General features: G+C 38.2%; 2 protein-coding genes across 6 annotated transcripts; both read right to left on the bottom strand.

Annotated features, from left to right (window-relative positions):
- Window positions 1-223: 223 nt before the first annotated feature.
- On the bottom strand, window positions 224-7,965 carry LOC148074290 (D-lactate dehydrogenase, mitochondrial-like). Of its 5 annotated transcripts, none has more exons than XM_087797337.1 (12): window positions 7,880-7,965; window positions 7,774-7,825; window positions 5,472-5,584; window positions 5,255-5,396; window positions 5,023-5,164; window positions 4,753-4,912; window positions 3,386-3,585; window positions 2,634-2,762; window positions 2,440-2,567; window positions 2,277-2,367; window positions 1,918-2,029; window positions 224-586 (listed from the first exon to the last, which is right to left on the bottom strand). In XM_087797337.1, the coding sequence occupies exons 1-12, from the start codon at window positions 7,885-7,887 to the stop codon at window positions 391-393; spliced, it is 1,473 nt and encodes a 490-aa protein (XP_087653463.1). In that variant the 5' UTR covers window positions 7,888-7,965; the 3' UTR covers window positions 224-390. The 5 variants fall into 5 exon arrangements, with proteins under 5 accessions (XP_087653463.1, XP_087653465.1, XP_087653466.1 ...); XM_087797339.1 differs by lacking the exons at window positions 7,774-7,825; window positions 7,880-7,965 and adding exons at window positions 5,654-5,787; window positions 7,698-7,759; XM_087797340.1 differs by lacking the exons at window positions 7,774-7,825; window positions 7,880-7,965 and adding exons at window positions 5,654-5,784; window positions 7,698-7,748.
- A 458-nt stretch (window positions 7,966-8,423) lies between these two features.
- Window positions 8,424-12,661, bottom strand: arpin (actin related protein 2/3 complex inhibitor). The gene is made up of 6 exons (XM_087797300.1): window positions 12,508-12,661; window positions 11,732-11,807; window positions 10,141-10,273; window positions 9,862-10,068; window positions 8,791-8,954; window positions 8,424-8,716 (listed from the first exon to the last, which is right to left on the bottom strand). Exons 1-6 carry the CDS (start codon window positions 12,597-12,599, stop codon window positions 8,708-8,710), a joined length of 681 nt encoding a protein of 226 aa, XP_087653426.1. The 5' UTR covers window positions 12,600-12,661; the 3' UTR covers window positions 8,424-8,707.
- Between the last annotated feature and the right edge of the window lie 1,355 nt (window positions 12,662-14,016).

The raw sequence follows: 14,016 nt of genomic DNA, 5'->3' as shown, positions 1-14,016 counted from the left end.
GAGAAATATTAAGTTTAATGGAACCTAAAAACAATAGGATCCCTTTAACAAGTTAAATTATTACTCATTTTTTAACCTTTTGCATCATATTAAAATAATGTCATTTACTTTTCATTAACAGTTTAAATGTTAAATTAAATGTGAGGAATTTATTTCCAGAGGTTCAGGAGAGGCTTAACTTATAAAAGGTTTTGAAGTATTTCTCACGAGATAAGAGGCACAATCGTTTTTTATTCTGGATTTATTTGATGCTCACTTTGACGTTGCAGAAACATTTAATGATGAAAATGAACCATCAGACAAACATTGAAAGCAAAACATCCTTTTGATCTCTGCTGATGTTTCCCTCCAGACGCTTGTCTGACCGTAGAATCACTTCCTTCCCTTCGCTCAGTGAGTCGTGTCCTCAGCTTCTCTCGGCGGCAAAACCTTCCCGGGGTTCATCAGGTTTTTGGGGTCCAGGGCGCCCTTGAGGTCGTGCATGACCCGGACCGCGGCGGCTCCCAGCTCCTCCCGCAAGAAAACCCGCTTCCCTAAACCCACGCCGTGCTCCCCGGTGCAGGTGCCGCCCATGGCCAGAGCTCGCCTGCGGTCGTGACAACATCAGCGTCAGTTACTCGTGAGCAAGACTTGCTTCAACTTTATTAGATGAAATATGAAATATGAAAATGTTTTGACTCAAACATGTGAAACAACTCGTCTTCTAACTATAAACAAATCACTTTCTAACTCCAGAAACACTCTAACACTCAACTCACTCCTCCTCAGTGAACTCATCACTGCAGCTATGTGATGCTAATGGTTACATTTATATTTAGCACAGAGCTCGACTGATCTGCTTTCAGGTGTTTTTTTTAAAATATTTTAAAACATAGTGGGTCTCGTTCATGACACGTGATCAGAAGGAATTTTTGTGTAAAAAAGTGTAAACAACAAGAAACTTTTCGTAGCTACTATCAAAATCTACACGTTCTCTTGACCATGAGTGTTAATTTAACAATGAACTTAAGTCAAGTTTGTCACTATTGTTACATTTTTATTTCATATATACGTTGCCTTAGAAATGCGAGATATTAACATTGACAAAAAACAAAATAAGAACGGGTTTAAAATCCAGATTATGTTCATGATTGTGAATTATCTATTTGAATTGATGTTTTTTTAACATTCTTTTAACAGGATGAATGTTTATTTAAAAATAACATTAATCATAAGAATACACACAGAGTTGATAATATTCTCGTCAGCAGGTGATATCGTGATCTCTCTCCTCCTGTGACTCGAGTGTTTGTTTTGTGTGTTTATTTAAAAATAACATTAATCATAAGAATACACACAGAGTTGATAATATTCTCGTCAGCAGCTGATATCGTGATCTCTCTCCTCCTGTGACTCGAGTGTTTGTTTTGTGTGTTTATTTGAATGAATGAGTGCATTATTTCTGCGGACCGACCTACACATTAAAACAATAAAAATAAAACGGCACAGCCTACAATAAAGTGGCAGTTTTAAGGGGCCGTCAAGTAAAAATAAAGCAGTGAAAAATGTAATTATTAAATCAACCTTAATATGCTAAAAACTGTATTTTATACAACTTTTTGTACATGATATAAAAGCACTTATTTTTAACTTAAATATTTTGATAGGAAATTATAGACAAAATTAAAAAAAACATATATTCATATTTAGAGACAAGTTTTAAATAACGGAAATAATTAAATTAGCTTCTACATGACCTTTGACCTCCACATAAACATAGTCAAAGGGCTCGCACTTTGCCCAGGTCTGCCCAAAAGAGTTTGCGTTTAACTGAATTTCACGAATGACTTATATTGATGAGTAAACTTTACCAAAACACTCTTAATTTTTGACTGAGAATAATTTATGATTCGGTTAAAAACGTTGTTCTGATCTCACCTGGTCAGCCTCTCGGTGAACAGGTGGACCCTCTGCATCTCATCCGGGTCACTGGGGTCCATCATCATCAGACAGTGGAAGTTTCCGTCGCCCACGTGACCAGCGATGGGACCTAAGGGCCAGGCGGAGATCAGGTTCTGATTCACTAGTATATCAGTGTTGATGAAGTAGATTGATTAGTGGCAGCAAGTATTTGAGGTCGATCGTTAGAGAGGTGAAGAAGAGAGTGCAGGCAGGATGGACTACTTGATGGTCACTGCCATGATAGGATATTTGAGGAAGGGGTAACATTTCCAGTGGGGCCACAAATGTGGAAACATTTTTTTTTTTTATTGAATCTATGGTAATAATCTTCAAACCTGTGAGGTTGTTTTCAATCAGGTCCTCCTTCGTCTCCACAATGATCTGAGGCAGTCGAGACAGAGGGACACACACATCTGTGGAATAAGCCTACAAACACACACACACAAACACACACATTTGTATAAGTCCTGGTCAAAGCATGTTCTACATGAACTCTACCTTACATCCCGGCCGGAGCGCCAGAGCAGCATACCAGGCGTCGTGTCTGGCTTTCCACAGCTTGTTCCGGGTCTCGGTGTCGGTCGCCCACTGGAAGTCTGAGCCGTCGTTACTCTGAGTGATGCTCTCTGAGGAAAAAACACACTTTAGCCGTGATGTCGCTTGTTCATTGAACGCATCATCGAAAAACTCACCAGTTTTGCTGACCTGCTCCTTGAGACTCTGCTCGGATCCCTGGAACTCCAGAAAGAGAGTCGGGGTCACCGGGTAGGACAGAGAGCTGTACTTGTTACAGGCGTCGATCATCACGTCGTCCAGGAACTCTGAGGGAAAAAAACACAAATCAAGGAGGAAAAACTATTAAAAAATAGAGATTTTCAACACAAACAATCCAATTATTTTTGTGTATTTGTCAGTTTGTCTCAATGGTTTTTGTCTTTTTTTTCCCAAAAAATGTTCTACATCTGTTTTAATAGTTTTTAAATTTGTTAGTTTTAAGAAGTTTTTTTTGCTAGGCATTGCTAGTAAAATATCTCGAATGAACACTTTTTGGAAAGAGATCTCAATTACCCTCCGTTAGCAACACTTTCAAACCAGTCATTATGTCAAATGTATTTCCATCATGGAATGTGTTTCTGGCATTAGTATCTCTAACCTCCCCATCCAGAACAACAGGATGGGGAGGTTGGTGTTGGAACAAAAACACTCGCCTGCTTTGAACAGTTCTACTTCATATTGGTGCTCCGCCCTCTAACATCTTCGCTATTGGCTCCCGCTTCGGATCTTGGCGAAGAGTGAGCTGTTAGAGGGCTTTGCACCAATTCGTAGAACCTGAGATTATGATAGATAACTCAGGGGTTTTTACTTGATCATTCGACTTAATGTTTTCTAAAACAGGAGAAAGATTAAGATAACAGTAGCGTAACCTATAAGTGTCGACTCTCACCAATGCGAGCGATGGGAACTCCCGCCTGCAGGACCTGCACGGTGCTGTCCACTGCCGCCTGGATGGTCGGAAACGAGCAGACGGCCGACACGGTGGACTCCGGGATGCCGTAGAGTCGTAAAGTTGTTTTGGTGATGATCCCTAAAGTCCCCTCGGAGCCCACAAAGAGGTTCGTCAGGTTGTAGCCGGCGGACGTTTTCCTGGTGAAGCGAGAACATTGAAGAAGAAGAAGCTTTAAGGCCATCGAAGCAGTGACACAAGGACATTCGTTCTAGTGCAGCTCTGGGCATCTCTGTTCTGCCCCAACGAAGACACAAGAAAAATCGCATGTTCATTGAATCACAACATGAGAGAACAAGGTGGTGGTTTTGGACACATGGTTTCCAACACAGAGGAGCAACTTCAGGGCTTTCTCCAACTCAGTCATCCAAGCGTGGAGGGAGGAAGTTTGGACGATCCAGTGAATGAGTTATAGGTGCACAAGCTTTTCGCCAAGTTCATCTCCCAGTCTGTGCCTTAGTAAGTAAGTAATTTATATTTATAGAGCGCTTTTCTAGACCAGGGTCACAAAGCGCTTAAACAATAAAAAAAAACGACTAAAAAAATATATACTAAAGAGGTCAAGATAACACCAAGAAAAACACAGGAGTCTCAGAAAATCAGGGAAAAGCCTGAACGAATAAGAAAGTCTTAAGATGTTTCTTGAAGGAGTCAGTAGATCATCAAACACAGAGATCGTTCCAAAGCTTAGGAGCAACAGTCTGGAAGGATTTCTCTCCTCTGGTCCTGAAGCGTGTTCAGGAACCATCAGTAGATTCTGATCCACAGACCTCAGAGCCCGAGCTGGGGTGTAAGTCTGGATCAGATCACTGATGGAAGGTCTGACCATGAATAGATCTGAAAGTAAGAACCAGAATTTTAAAATGGATCCTGAAAGAAACTGGTAGCCAATGAAGAGTTTTAAGGATCGGAGAAATGCTAGTTCTTCTACTAGAGCCTTAGGTACACCCTGCTCAAATATATGTTTCATATCTTTAGTATAACTCTGGTAGGCTACAAAGATGAACCATGAGGCTCATTGGGATTAATCTACCGGGCTTCCTGGTCAAGAACTGCATTCAGTTTGCGGTTAAGCCGACAAAACGCTTCACGACAGCAGAAAACAGCTTCCAAACAGCAGAAACCTAGCTATCATAAATCCAAATAAGTAGATGTCTTCCCTACGTAGAAAACCTGACACATGATCTTCCACTTGTCCCAGGAATCACGCCGCAGACCTTCCTTCAGGACACCAGGTATTAGTGGACCCACTTCATTAAAGAGGAATTCTGATTCTGGTTATGAGAAAGAAGAACTAGACCAGATACCTCGGACGGCGGCCCTCCCCGGCTGTGTGAAGGATTGTCCCGTCAGCGAGAACTACCTCCAGGTTTATCACGTTCTCCCTCATGGTTCCGTAACGCATTGCGTTGGTGCCGGACGCACTGGTTGCAGCCATGCCACACAGAGACGCATCCGGTCCAGGGTCTGACGAGTAAGCAAGGGGGGTCATGTTGTTTTAGTCTTGATGGTTAAACCCGGTCAAGAGTCTGAGCGACTCAAACTTGTGTGTGTGTGCGCGCTTTGGTGAAACTTACCAACAGGGAACCACAGTCCAGTTTCTCTCAGGTAACTGTTGAGGGTCTTCCGTTTCACCCCGGCCTCCACCGTCACGTCAAAGTCCTCTTTGTTGAAGTCCACGATCTTATCCATTTTCCTCAGACTGAAGCACACGCCACCCTGACAGACAGAGTCATACCTTAAAGTCTTCCCTTCGATCACAACCTTGACTTAAAAACGGCTAATCTAGCCAAGAAATGGTGTTCGCACCTTCACGGCTCCGACTCCCCCCTCCAGGCCGGTCCCGGTGCCGAAGGGAATGATTGGAAGGTCGTGCTCGTGGCAGATCTTGGCGAGGGCGCTGACCTCCTCCACACAGCGTGGGAACACCACCGCATCCGGGGGACAACAACTACCACGACAACAGAGCGACTAGTTCACTCATCCGGGGTCTTCTCAAGAGCTGGTCCACGACACAAACACTGACCTGTGCGAGGACTCATCTTTGCCGTGTTGGTGTCTGACGGCCTCACTCACAGAAACGCCGTCCGCGCCACAGATGGACCGAAACTCGGACAGAACTCCTTCCATCGATGACTCCTGGACACGGATAGTGTAATATATCTCAAAATCTTTAATACGTTTATATGCCTTATTGACCGTCCTTACCAGTGGTTTCAGCATCACATCTCGCTCGTGCCACTGACTGGATGGACATACATTGATACATTTAGGCCTTCACTGTCGCCACTAAAACGATCAAAACATGGAGTCCGTTCCGTACCGGGTCTTATCCTTCGCTTCTTGGAGAAAGATGGACAATCAGAGTGTGTCACGGGTCGTTTATTCGCCGCTCCAAGTCAAACAAAATACAAGCTTTACGATCGCGACCGGACACACTTTCTCCCGGCGACTGTACAGGTCAATAGTCCCGGGAGAAAAGGTCCCGATCTGTAGAAACATCGCTATATTTAAGGCAAATTTCCCGCCCAGGTGGTCGTCCTTTCCTGCCAAATGGTTCTTTAAAGTTCCCTGTGTCCCCATCCCCCGTAAAGAGACATCCTTATTTGTTTTCTTGTAATCTAATCATTCAAATGTTCCCGGGTGGGGGTTTCCGTCTTTTAGCCCCCCTTTCCCGGATTTGTCTTGCTTCGTTCTTTGATCTACGATTTAAGGTGTGATTGGCAGAGAAACAGATGTTTTAAATAACCGGTGTCGTATCTCTAATTCTGTTTCAAGCTTGTCTTGAACCAGTGTAAATCAGTCTGGAGTGAAATTTTGAATGTGAATGTGTATTCAAATGTTTAAGCTATTAGATCAGTGTTTTTTAAACTGGGTTCGACCGGACCCTAGGGTTCGCTGAGTCGGTCTCAGGGGTTCAGCAGAGCCTCCGCTGCTGAGGTCCGGTCACACCCGAATTATCGTATAAATTTGTGATGACACACCGCTATCACTGGCTGCAGATGATCATGCTTCACTGTTTGGACAATCCGTGCTGTGGTGAATTTAGTGCTCAGTAGTCAACGTGCAACTGTCGTGGTAGTACGTGGTGTGATTTATTTGTTACTTTAATCCATACTAACTATTTTGGGAAAAAGAAGAAAGTTGTCGGACGAATATGTACAACATGGATTCACATGTATACGGAATGTGATGGGAGTGAGCGTACTATCTACATGATTTGCAGCGCCTAGTTGAGCAACTCTAGTCTCGAGCAAAACTAAAGGAACACTTCTTGAAGCTGCAAGGAGATGGGGAATACAGAAACATATCATATACATATCTATGTCTTGAATTTGAAAAAAAACCATTTTGTTTTTCACCAAATAAATGTAAGGATATACAGGCAGAGAGGACGTGTCAATGGTGATGGATACGAGCGACGTCAGCCCGGCCCTGATTTAACCCTACAGCAGATTCGCTGAAGCTATAAAATCCCAGATGTTTTTTGTCATGGAATGTAGAGGGGGGGGGGGGCTTTTGACGTCACATGACTGAAGTACAAAACAATCTTTTCGTACAGTAAATTTCAAACACACCATTAAAATGCACGAGTGAATAGTTCAAGAACACTTTTTAAAACACAGAGACAGCAGAAGTGTACACGAGAGATATTAGTTTAAATTTGAACACACCCTGCAAGATGGAACGTTTACGTGGTTCAAGCCAAATTCAGTCACGTTATATAATGTTTTAAAATCCCTTCCCCCTCTTCTGTACTTCAACCTTTTTTTACTTTTTATCACATATTTTCCACAACTACTATATATTGCCATATTTTAATAGCTCATTATTATTGTATTATTATTTTTAACATGTGTACCGTATGTTTAATATTTTCCTATGAAATTAAAACAGAGATTTCCCTTTTTATCTTATCTTCATTCAAATGCATTTCTATTAAATTGTGTTTCTGGAAAGGTTTTCTGACATCTCCCTTTTCCCCTTACATATTTACACATTCTATTCTATATACACAAAACTGCGTGATTATGGTTTTACTGAAGTTATTAAATAAAAAATAAAAAGACTGTTTACAGAGGAAGGAACTTTTGGAAGGTTTAGAATCTTGATCTGTTGCTTGCCTTTTTTATTTTTTCATTATTAATCACGAGTCATAAAGTTTTTTTGCAAAAGCTAACTTTTTTTTTTAAACAAACACACGTTAACACACATAAACAATAAAATATTATCTTTAAAACAAGTGTCTCACTGTAGCTTCTGAGTTTCTGCGTCTGTGGTGGATGAAGCTGCGTCAGAAAGTTTCGACTCCAGGAACGAAGACTGACCTGCTGAGCGTCCCTGAGTGTCCCTGAACGCAGCACCCGCTCCTTTCTGCGCCTTACAAAAATTAAAACGTAAGTTTTAACGTAAAGTTTATTTCTAAAAGTCTACCTTAGCATTGAGAGCGAAGGCCAAACAAGTCTTTTCTCGAAGCAAATTCAAAGCCGGACTGCAGAGAACGAGGTTTAAGTCTGAAGGGTGTCGACGTGGTTTCGGATATTTTGGCGTGTGTCCGTGAACGCAGCAATGACGTCATCGCATCTGGAGTTTTTAATGAGAACATTATAATCTGTTCGGTGTGAGAATTTAATTTTGAATCCTTCTTTAGTAAATCTCTAATAAAAATGAATAAATCACACATTTTCACACATTTAAACAACAAACACATTTCAACAAATCTATAAAATACTCATTACACATTCAACGAACAACTACATAAAGATTAAATCTGGGGGAAAAAATGGTATAAATTTCTTTAAATATAAATTTATTTTTAAGTTTATTGTGTCTAAATATTTACCAATTCAGTCAGTTTAGAAGCAAACATGTTTTTAAATGAATTTATTTTATTCTAAACTTTATTTAAAGTTAAAATTGACAAACTTAAGGATATATCTGTTGATTTTTAACTTCAATGAGGACAAAAATAACACAATTGAACCATTTTTTTGTTTATTAAATAACAAATATAAAAAATTGTAAAGTTTGCATCCAACAACACTCTATAAATGAATTAAAAATGTGTCTTGATTTGCTGAAATGAACCAGAAAGTTTGATTAAATCATCTTGTAATACAATAATAATTAAAATAATTACAAGACACACAAGAGTTCATTTGACATCAACAGGAAGTCAAAGTGTGAGTTAAACTTTTAAGCCCCAAAAATATCCCAGTAGCCATGAAGTGTTCAAGAGAATCAGTTTGACGTCGTTCTTCTTCAATCGTCCTGAAACAAGAGAGAAATAAAAACTCATCGATGAAGTGAAAATGATGGGCGGCGTCACGAGGGCGGCTGCTCACCCACTCGTCGTCCTGAGCTCCTTCTCCTTCTCCTCCGGTCGTCTCACCGGCGGCGGCGCTGGATTTGTTGGCCATGATCTTGTCGGTCCACGACGCTCCGGCGTCCTCGTCGCCGGCAAAGTTGCACTTGGTCACCGAGCCGGCGTCCAGTTTGGCCAGAGAGACTGACGAGCGGAAAACTTTATTATATTATAAGTATATTTACTATATTATCTGTGACTTTAGACTTGAATGTACTTTTTAATATAACTATAATTATTTAACTCTAAATATATATAGTAACCTTTTTAAGAAATAAATACAGTTAATATTCCTAATTATTTCAGGTTAATATACAGAAACTAAAAAGTTATAATTTGAAATTTTCATGAAAAATAAAAAATATTTTTTCTTTTAAAAATAAATACATAATTAATAAATAATTAATAAACACGATTTTCCTTTTAATACGTTTTAATTGGAATCCACAGTTTTTTTAAACTAGAAATGTAATTGTTAAAAAGAAATAGTAACATTTATTTTATTTTTCAGGTAAAAGACCTTTTTAGTAAATACTTTCAATTGATCATAAAAATATATATATTTAGAAAATACTGTATTTATTTTTAAACATAATTGTGAATATATCAGTAACTTTTAGAAATGTTATTTTGGTAAATATATAAAATTAAAAGCATTATGTTTAACATGAATAAAGAAACTACTGTAAGAAAAAAAGAAAAAAGTCATTTTTTTTAAACTAGAAATGAAATTGTTGACAAAAAATAGTCACTTTTATTTTATTTTTCAGGTAAAAAAACCTTTTTAGCAAATACTTTAAATTGATCATTAAAATATATATATTTAGAAAATACTGTATTTATTCTTAAAATAAAACATAATTGTGAATATATCAATAACCTTTAGAAATGTTATTGTGGTAAAAGTTTTAACATAAATAAAGAAACTATTAAAAAAAGAAAAAAGTAAAAAAAGGATCAAATATGTCTAAAACAATGACACAGAAAGAAAATACAAACAAAAGAAAGAAAAGACGGTTCCTGACGTTGAAGTCGCAGCCTGATGACTCACAAATGAAGGGACCGTCTCCACGGGTCTTCAGTCGCACCTCCTGACCCGTCTCCAGCTCGATCCTGCTCATCTCAGACTCGGGGTACCAGAAGGCGAAGGTTCCCGCGGGTCGATGTCTGTCGGTCACTCTGGTCAACTCGGGTTTGGTCACCAGAGCCGACAGCTGATCCTCTGACAGGACGCTGGACTCGCCCTTGGCCTCCACCTCTGTCGTTTCCCGGGTCAAAAAAGACTCTCTCGGTCAAAGACGACACGCGGACCCGGATCACGGAGACTCACTGTAGGACGACATGAGGAAGCCCGTGTTGACCTTCTTGCTGTCGCTGAAGTTCGGCTCCATTTCGGTCCCGCCGGCGTCGAACTTCCTCCGGTGGATCCGAGTCGGTTTTATGTAGAGAACATAGAAGCGAACCTGAGGACACGACGACTCATAGTTACTATTGAGTTGTGTTATCTCAGGGTCAAGGTGACCCGAAGGCACGAAAACAAATGTGTCTAAGGTATGGCTGTGTATTTGCTAGAATCTGGCGATAGGATTTATATCACGATACTCGTGTGACAGTATGATATATTGCGATACTGTAGTACCAACAATGTATTGTTTATTTTAAAGATACAGCACTTTTTCTGGCTTTCACAACAAAAAAATGATCAAATACTTTCTTTAATCAAATGTGAAAGTGTTTGTAGGAAAGTGCTTCTGAAAATATGAACAAAAAATGTAAATTTAAATTAACAATAAAGTGCATTAACTCAAACAACCTGGAGCAACATGCAATACCCAGTATCTGTCAGTGTTGAATTGTTTAACTTTAAACTCTGTTTTAAATACAAAATCAGTTGTAAAAACCAGCTTTAAAAACTGCTGGACTTTCTTTTTCACTCACTGCTACTGTTTTGATGTTACTTTGTCAAGGAGGAAATTACGAATGTTGCCCACTGGTGGCCAGAGGTTTAATTGCAGCAAACAAATGAATAAATGATCTGAATATTTGAGTGTTAATTGTAAAATACAACATCAGATGATTGCCTTGTATACACACACTATTGAAATATATAATATTGAAACCATAATATAACCTTGACTCAAAATCAAATGTTATTTCTTTTTTTTTTTTTTTTAATCGATTTTTAAATTGTATTTAATTTTATTTATTTTGTCGATACAGTGCTATTGAATATCAATACAGTATCGAGAATAAAAATATCACAATATATCGTTATATCAATATATTTTTTTACGCCCCTAGTTTAAGGTAACCCTTGTGTTGGCTCTGGGTCATCTTGACCCTTGAGCAATTTAGCTCAAATATTTTGGTTAGAGGCTTTCAAAAGTCACAAGTTCTCTGATGTTTTTGTCCTTCTTTTAGCTGTTAAGCATCATTTTTGAAATCTGATGTTAGCACCCTTGAAAGTCTAGGTTTGTTAAAGGGACATTAAAATATTTAAAACTAAAATATATGGTTTTTGCATTTTTTATTTAAGATATTTACTTTCGTATTTTATAAAACTGCCCTGGCAAGGCTTTGTTTAAACAAAAAGTCCCTTCGAGGTGAAGACTTCCAGGGTTGATGACACAGGATGACAAACCTCCATGTTTGACCAATCGCAGCAGAGTGGGTGTGGTTATGGTCAACAAGATTTCATCTCCAGAAAAACAAAGCACGTTCAGTGGGCGGAGCTTAAGATCATTTTTCTAATGTCAATATTTCAATTAAAGGATTAACTTAAGAGACACTTGAGTCGACACATGAGTTGGTCTTTACAGACACGTGAGGCACTTATGTTGTTGTTGTTGTTGTTGTTGTTGTTGTTGTTGTTGTTGTTGTTGTTGTTGTTGTCGAGACAACTGTGTGTGTCGCTCGCTCACCTTCTCCTGTTTGACGTCAATGATCGCGTGTCTGGAAACGTCAACGAGTTTTCCTTCCAGGAGAACTCCAGGACCGCTGAGAGGAACAGCAACAGAATTACTTTTACTTTGTTCAAAATACAAACCTCAAAACTTTTGAGTATTTTTGATTCTCTCCACATCTTACGACAATCAAACAATAGCTGTTCATGTCAGGAACTGAAAGAACCAGATGTTCTTTTTTAATCAAAACATTTTCATATATATATATAAAAAAAAGCTAAATACTTTAAATTAATGGAATAGTGTTGATTTAACTGTTGGAAAAATAAAATAAATCAACATCACGACTGTTTCCGCAGAGTCAAGAAAATAAAACATTATTTATTCTAAATGTATTATTATTTGTACTGAGGAGACAAAGTCAACGATATGATATACTGCGATACTGTAGTAACAAGTATATATTTGTAGTATTGTCGAGTACTTGACTAACTATACTTTAAATAAATGGAATAATCTTGATTTAACTGTTTAAAAAAATAAAATAAATGAACATCATCCGCATTAAAGAAATAAAAAACAACATTATTTATTCTAAATGTATTGTTATTTGTATTGAGGAAAAACTGCATTATTTGTTTTTACTGAAAATGGAAATATTTCCCAGAGGTGACGATCAAGAGTTAGTTTTCGTAGTTTCACGTGATAAATATATAGAGAAAACCATTTAGTTTTGAACATGAAAAAACGCAGAAGTGAAGAAAAGTGTTGTAACGTGTGTTTAAAGCTCATACCTTTGGTGAGCAGAAGAACAAAACACTCCATCGAACTTGTCGTTGTGAACTGGTTTGTTTTCCAGCGTCGTGTTGTAATAAATTCGACTCATTTTTCCTTAAAAATACCTTTTTTTTATTTATTTTAGCCTCAGAAAGAATCTCCTGCTCGACACTTCCTGTTTGTGTGCGTGGGCGAAGTTTGACGCCGAAGTATTTCTGCCAGAAAGTAGAATCACAATATGACAAATCAGAAGATTTTTATTTTCCATCTTAAATTTAAAACTTTTCAAATGAAATATCATCATGAGTGCAGAGTCACGATGTCACCGCGTGTGTGAATGTGTGTGTTTATGCAAAGCGAGTGTGTAAACTTGTCTCGGACAGTTAAGCAGCCGAACATGAAAGTTAAAAACAAGATCTCAGATAAAAGTTCAAAGTACAACATAAATGTTCGTCACGGTTGAACGACGGTTTAATCATTAAACAGGTGAGTAAGTAAGTCAAGGTCATTACTCAGCAGGTTGATGGTGAAGGTCAGAACTCTCGTCGTAACTGTGAACATGATGCTAACATAACTAGCTTCTTCAAAGGATGCTTATTAACATCAACTAGCTTCTTCGAAGGATCATATGCTAACATTAACTAGCTTCTTCAAAGGATTCTTATTAGCATCAACTAGCTTCTTCAAAGGTTGCTATGCTAACATTAACTAGCTTCTTCAAAGGATTCTTATTAGCATCAACTAGCTTCTCCAAAGGATGCTATGCTAACATTAACTAGCTTCTTCAAAGGATGCTTATTAACATCAATTCGCTTCTTCAAAGGATGCTATGCTAACATCAATTATCTTCTTCAAAGGATGCTTATTAACATCAACTAGCTTCTTCAAAGGATGCTTATTAACATCAATTATCTTCTTCAAAGGATGCTTATTAACATCAATTCGCTTCTTCAAAGGATGCTATGCTAACATCAATTATCTTCTTCAAAGGATGCTTATTAACATCAATTCGCTTCTTCAAAGGATGCTATGCTAACATCAATTATCTTCTTCAAAGGATGCTTATTAACATTAACTAGCTTCTTCAAAGGATGCTATGCTAACATCAATTATCTTCTTCAAAGGATGCTTATTAACATCAACTAGCTTCTTCAAAGGATCCTATGCTAACATCAACTAGCTTCTTCAAAGGATTATTTGCTAACATCAATGAGCTTCTTCAAAAGATGCTATGCTAACATCAATTAGCTTCTTCAAACGTTAATTAGCTTTTGTGAATGACGCTACGCTAACAGGTAGCTTCATTAAAGGATTCTGTGCTAACATCCATTAGCTTCTTCAAACTTAGCACTCTTATTTGTTTCAGGGGTGTTTACCATTTTTTACCAACTACTTATATTGTTTTGATGTCAGTAAATCACTCCTAACCATCGCTAATACACTTTTAAAATCATTTAAACACTATTATATACATGAAAAACCTAATGGTTTAAAACACACTTAAAACTATGTATGTGACTATAACA

The sequence above is a fragment of the Callionymus lyra genome, chromosome 8, assembly GCF_982586985.1.
Source record: "Callionymus lyra chromosome 8, fCalLyr1.hap1.1, whole genome shotgun sequence".
Taxonomy (NCBI): domain Eukaryota; kingdom Metazoa; phylum Chordata; class Actinopteri; order Syngnathiformes; family Callionymidae; genus Callionymus; species Callionymus lyra.
The sequence above is the reverse complement of the archived record's forward strand: the minus strand, read 5'-3'. Positions and strand labels throughout refer to the sequence as shown.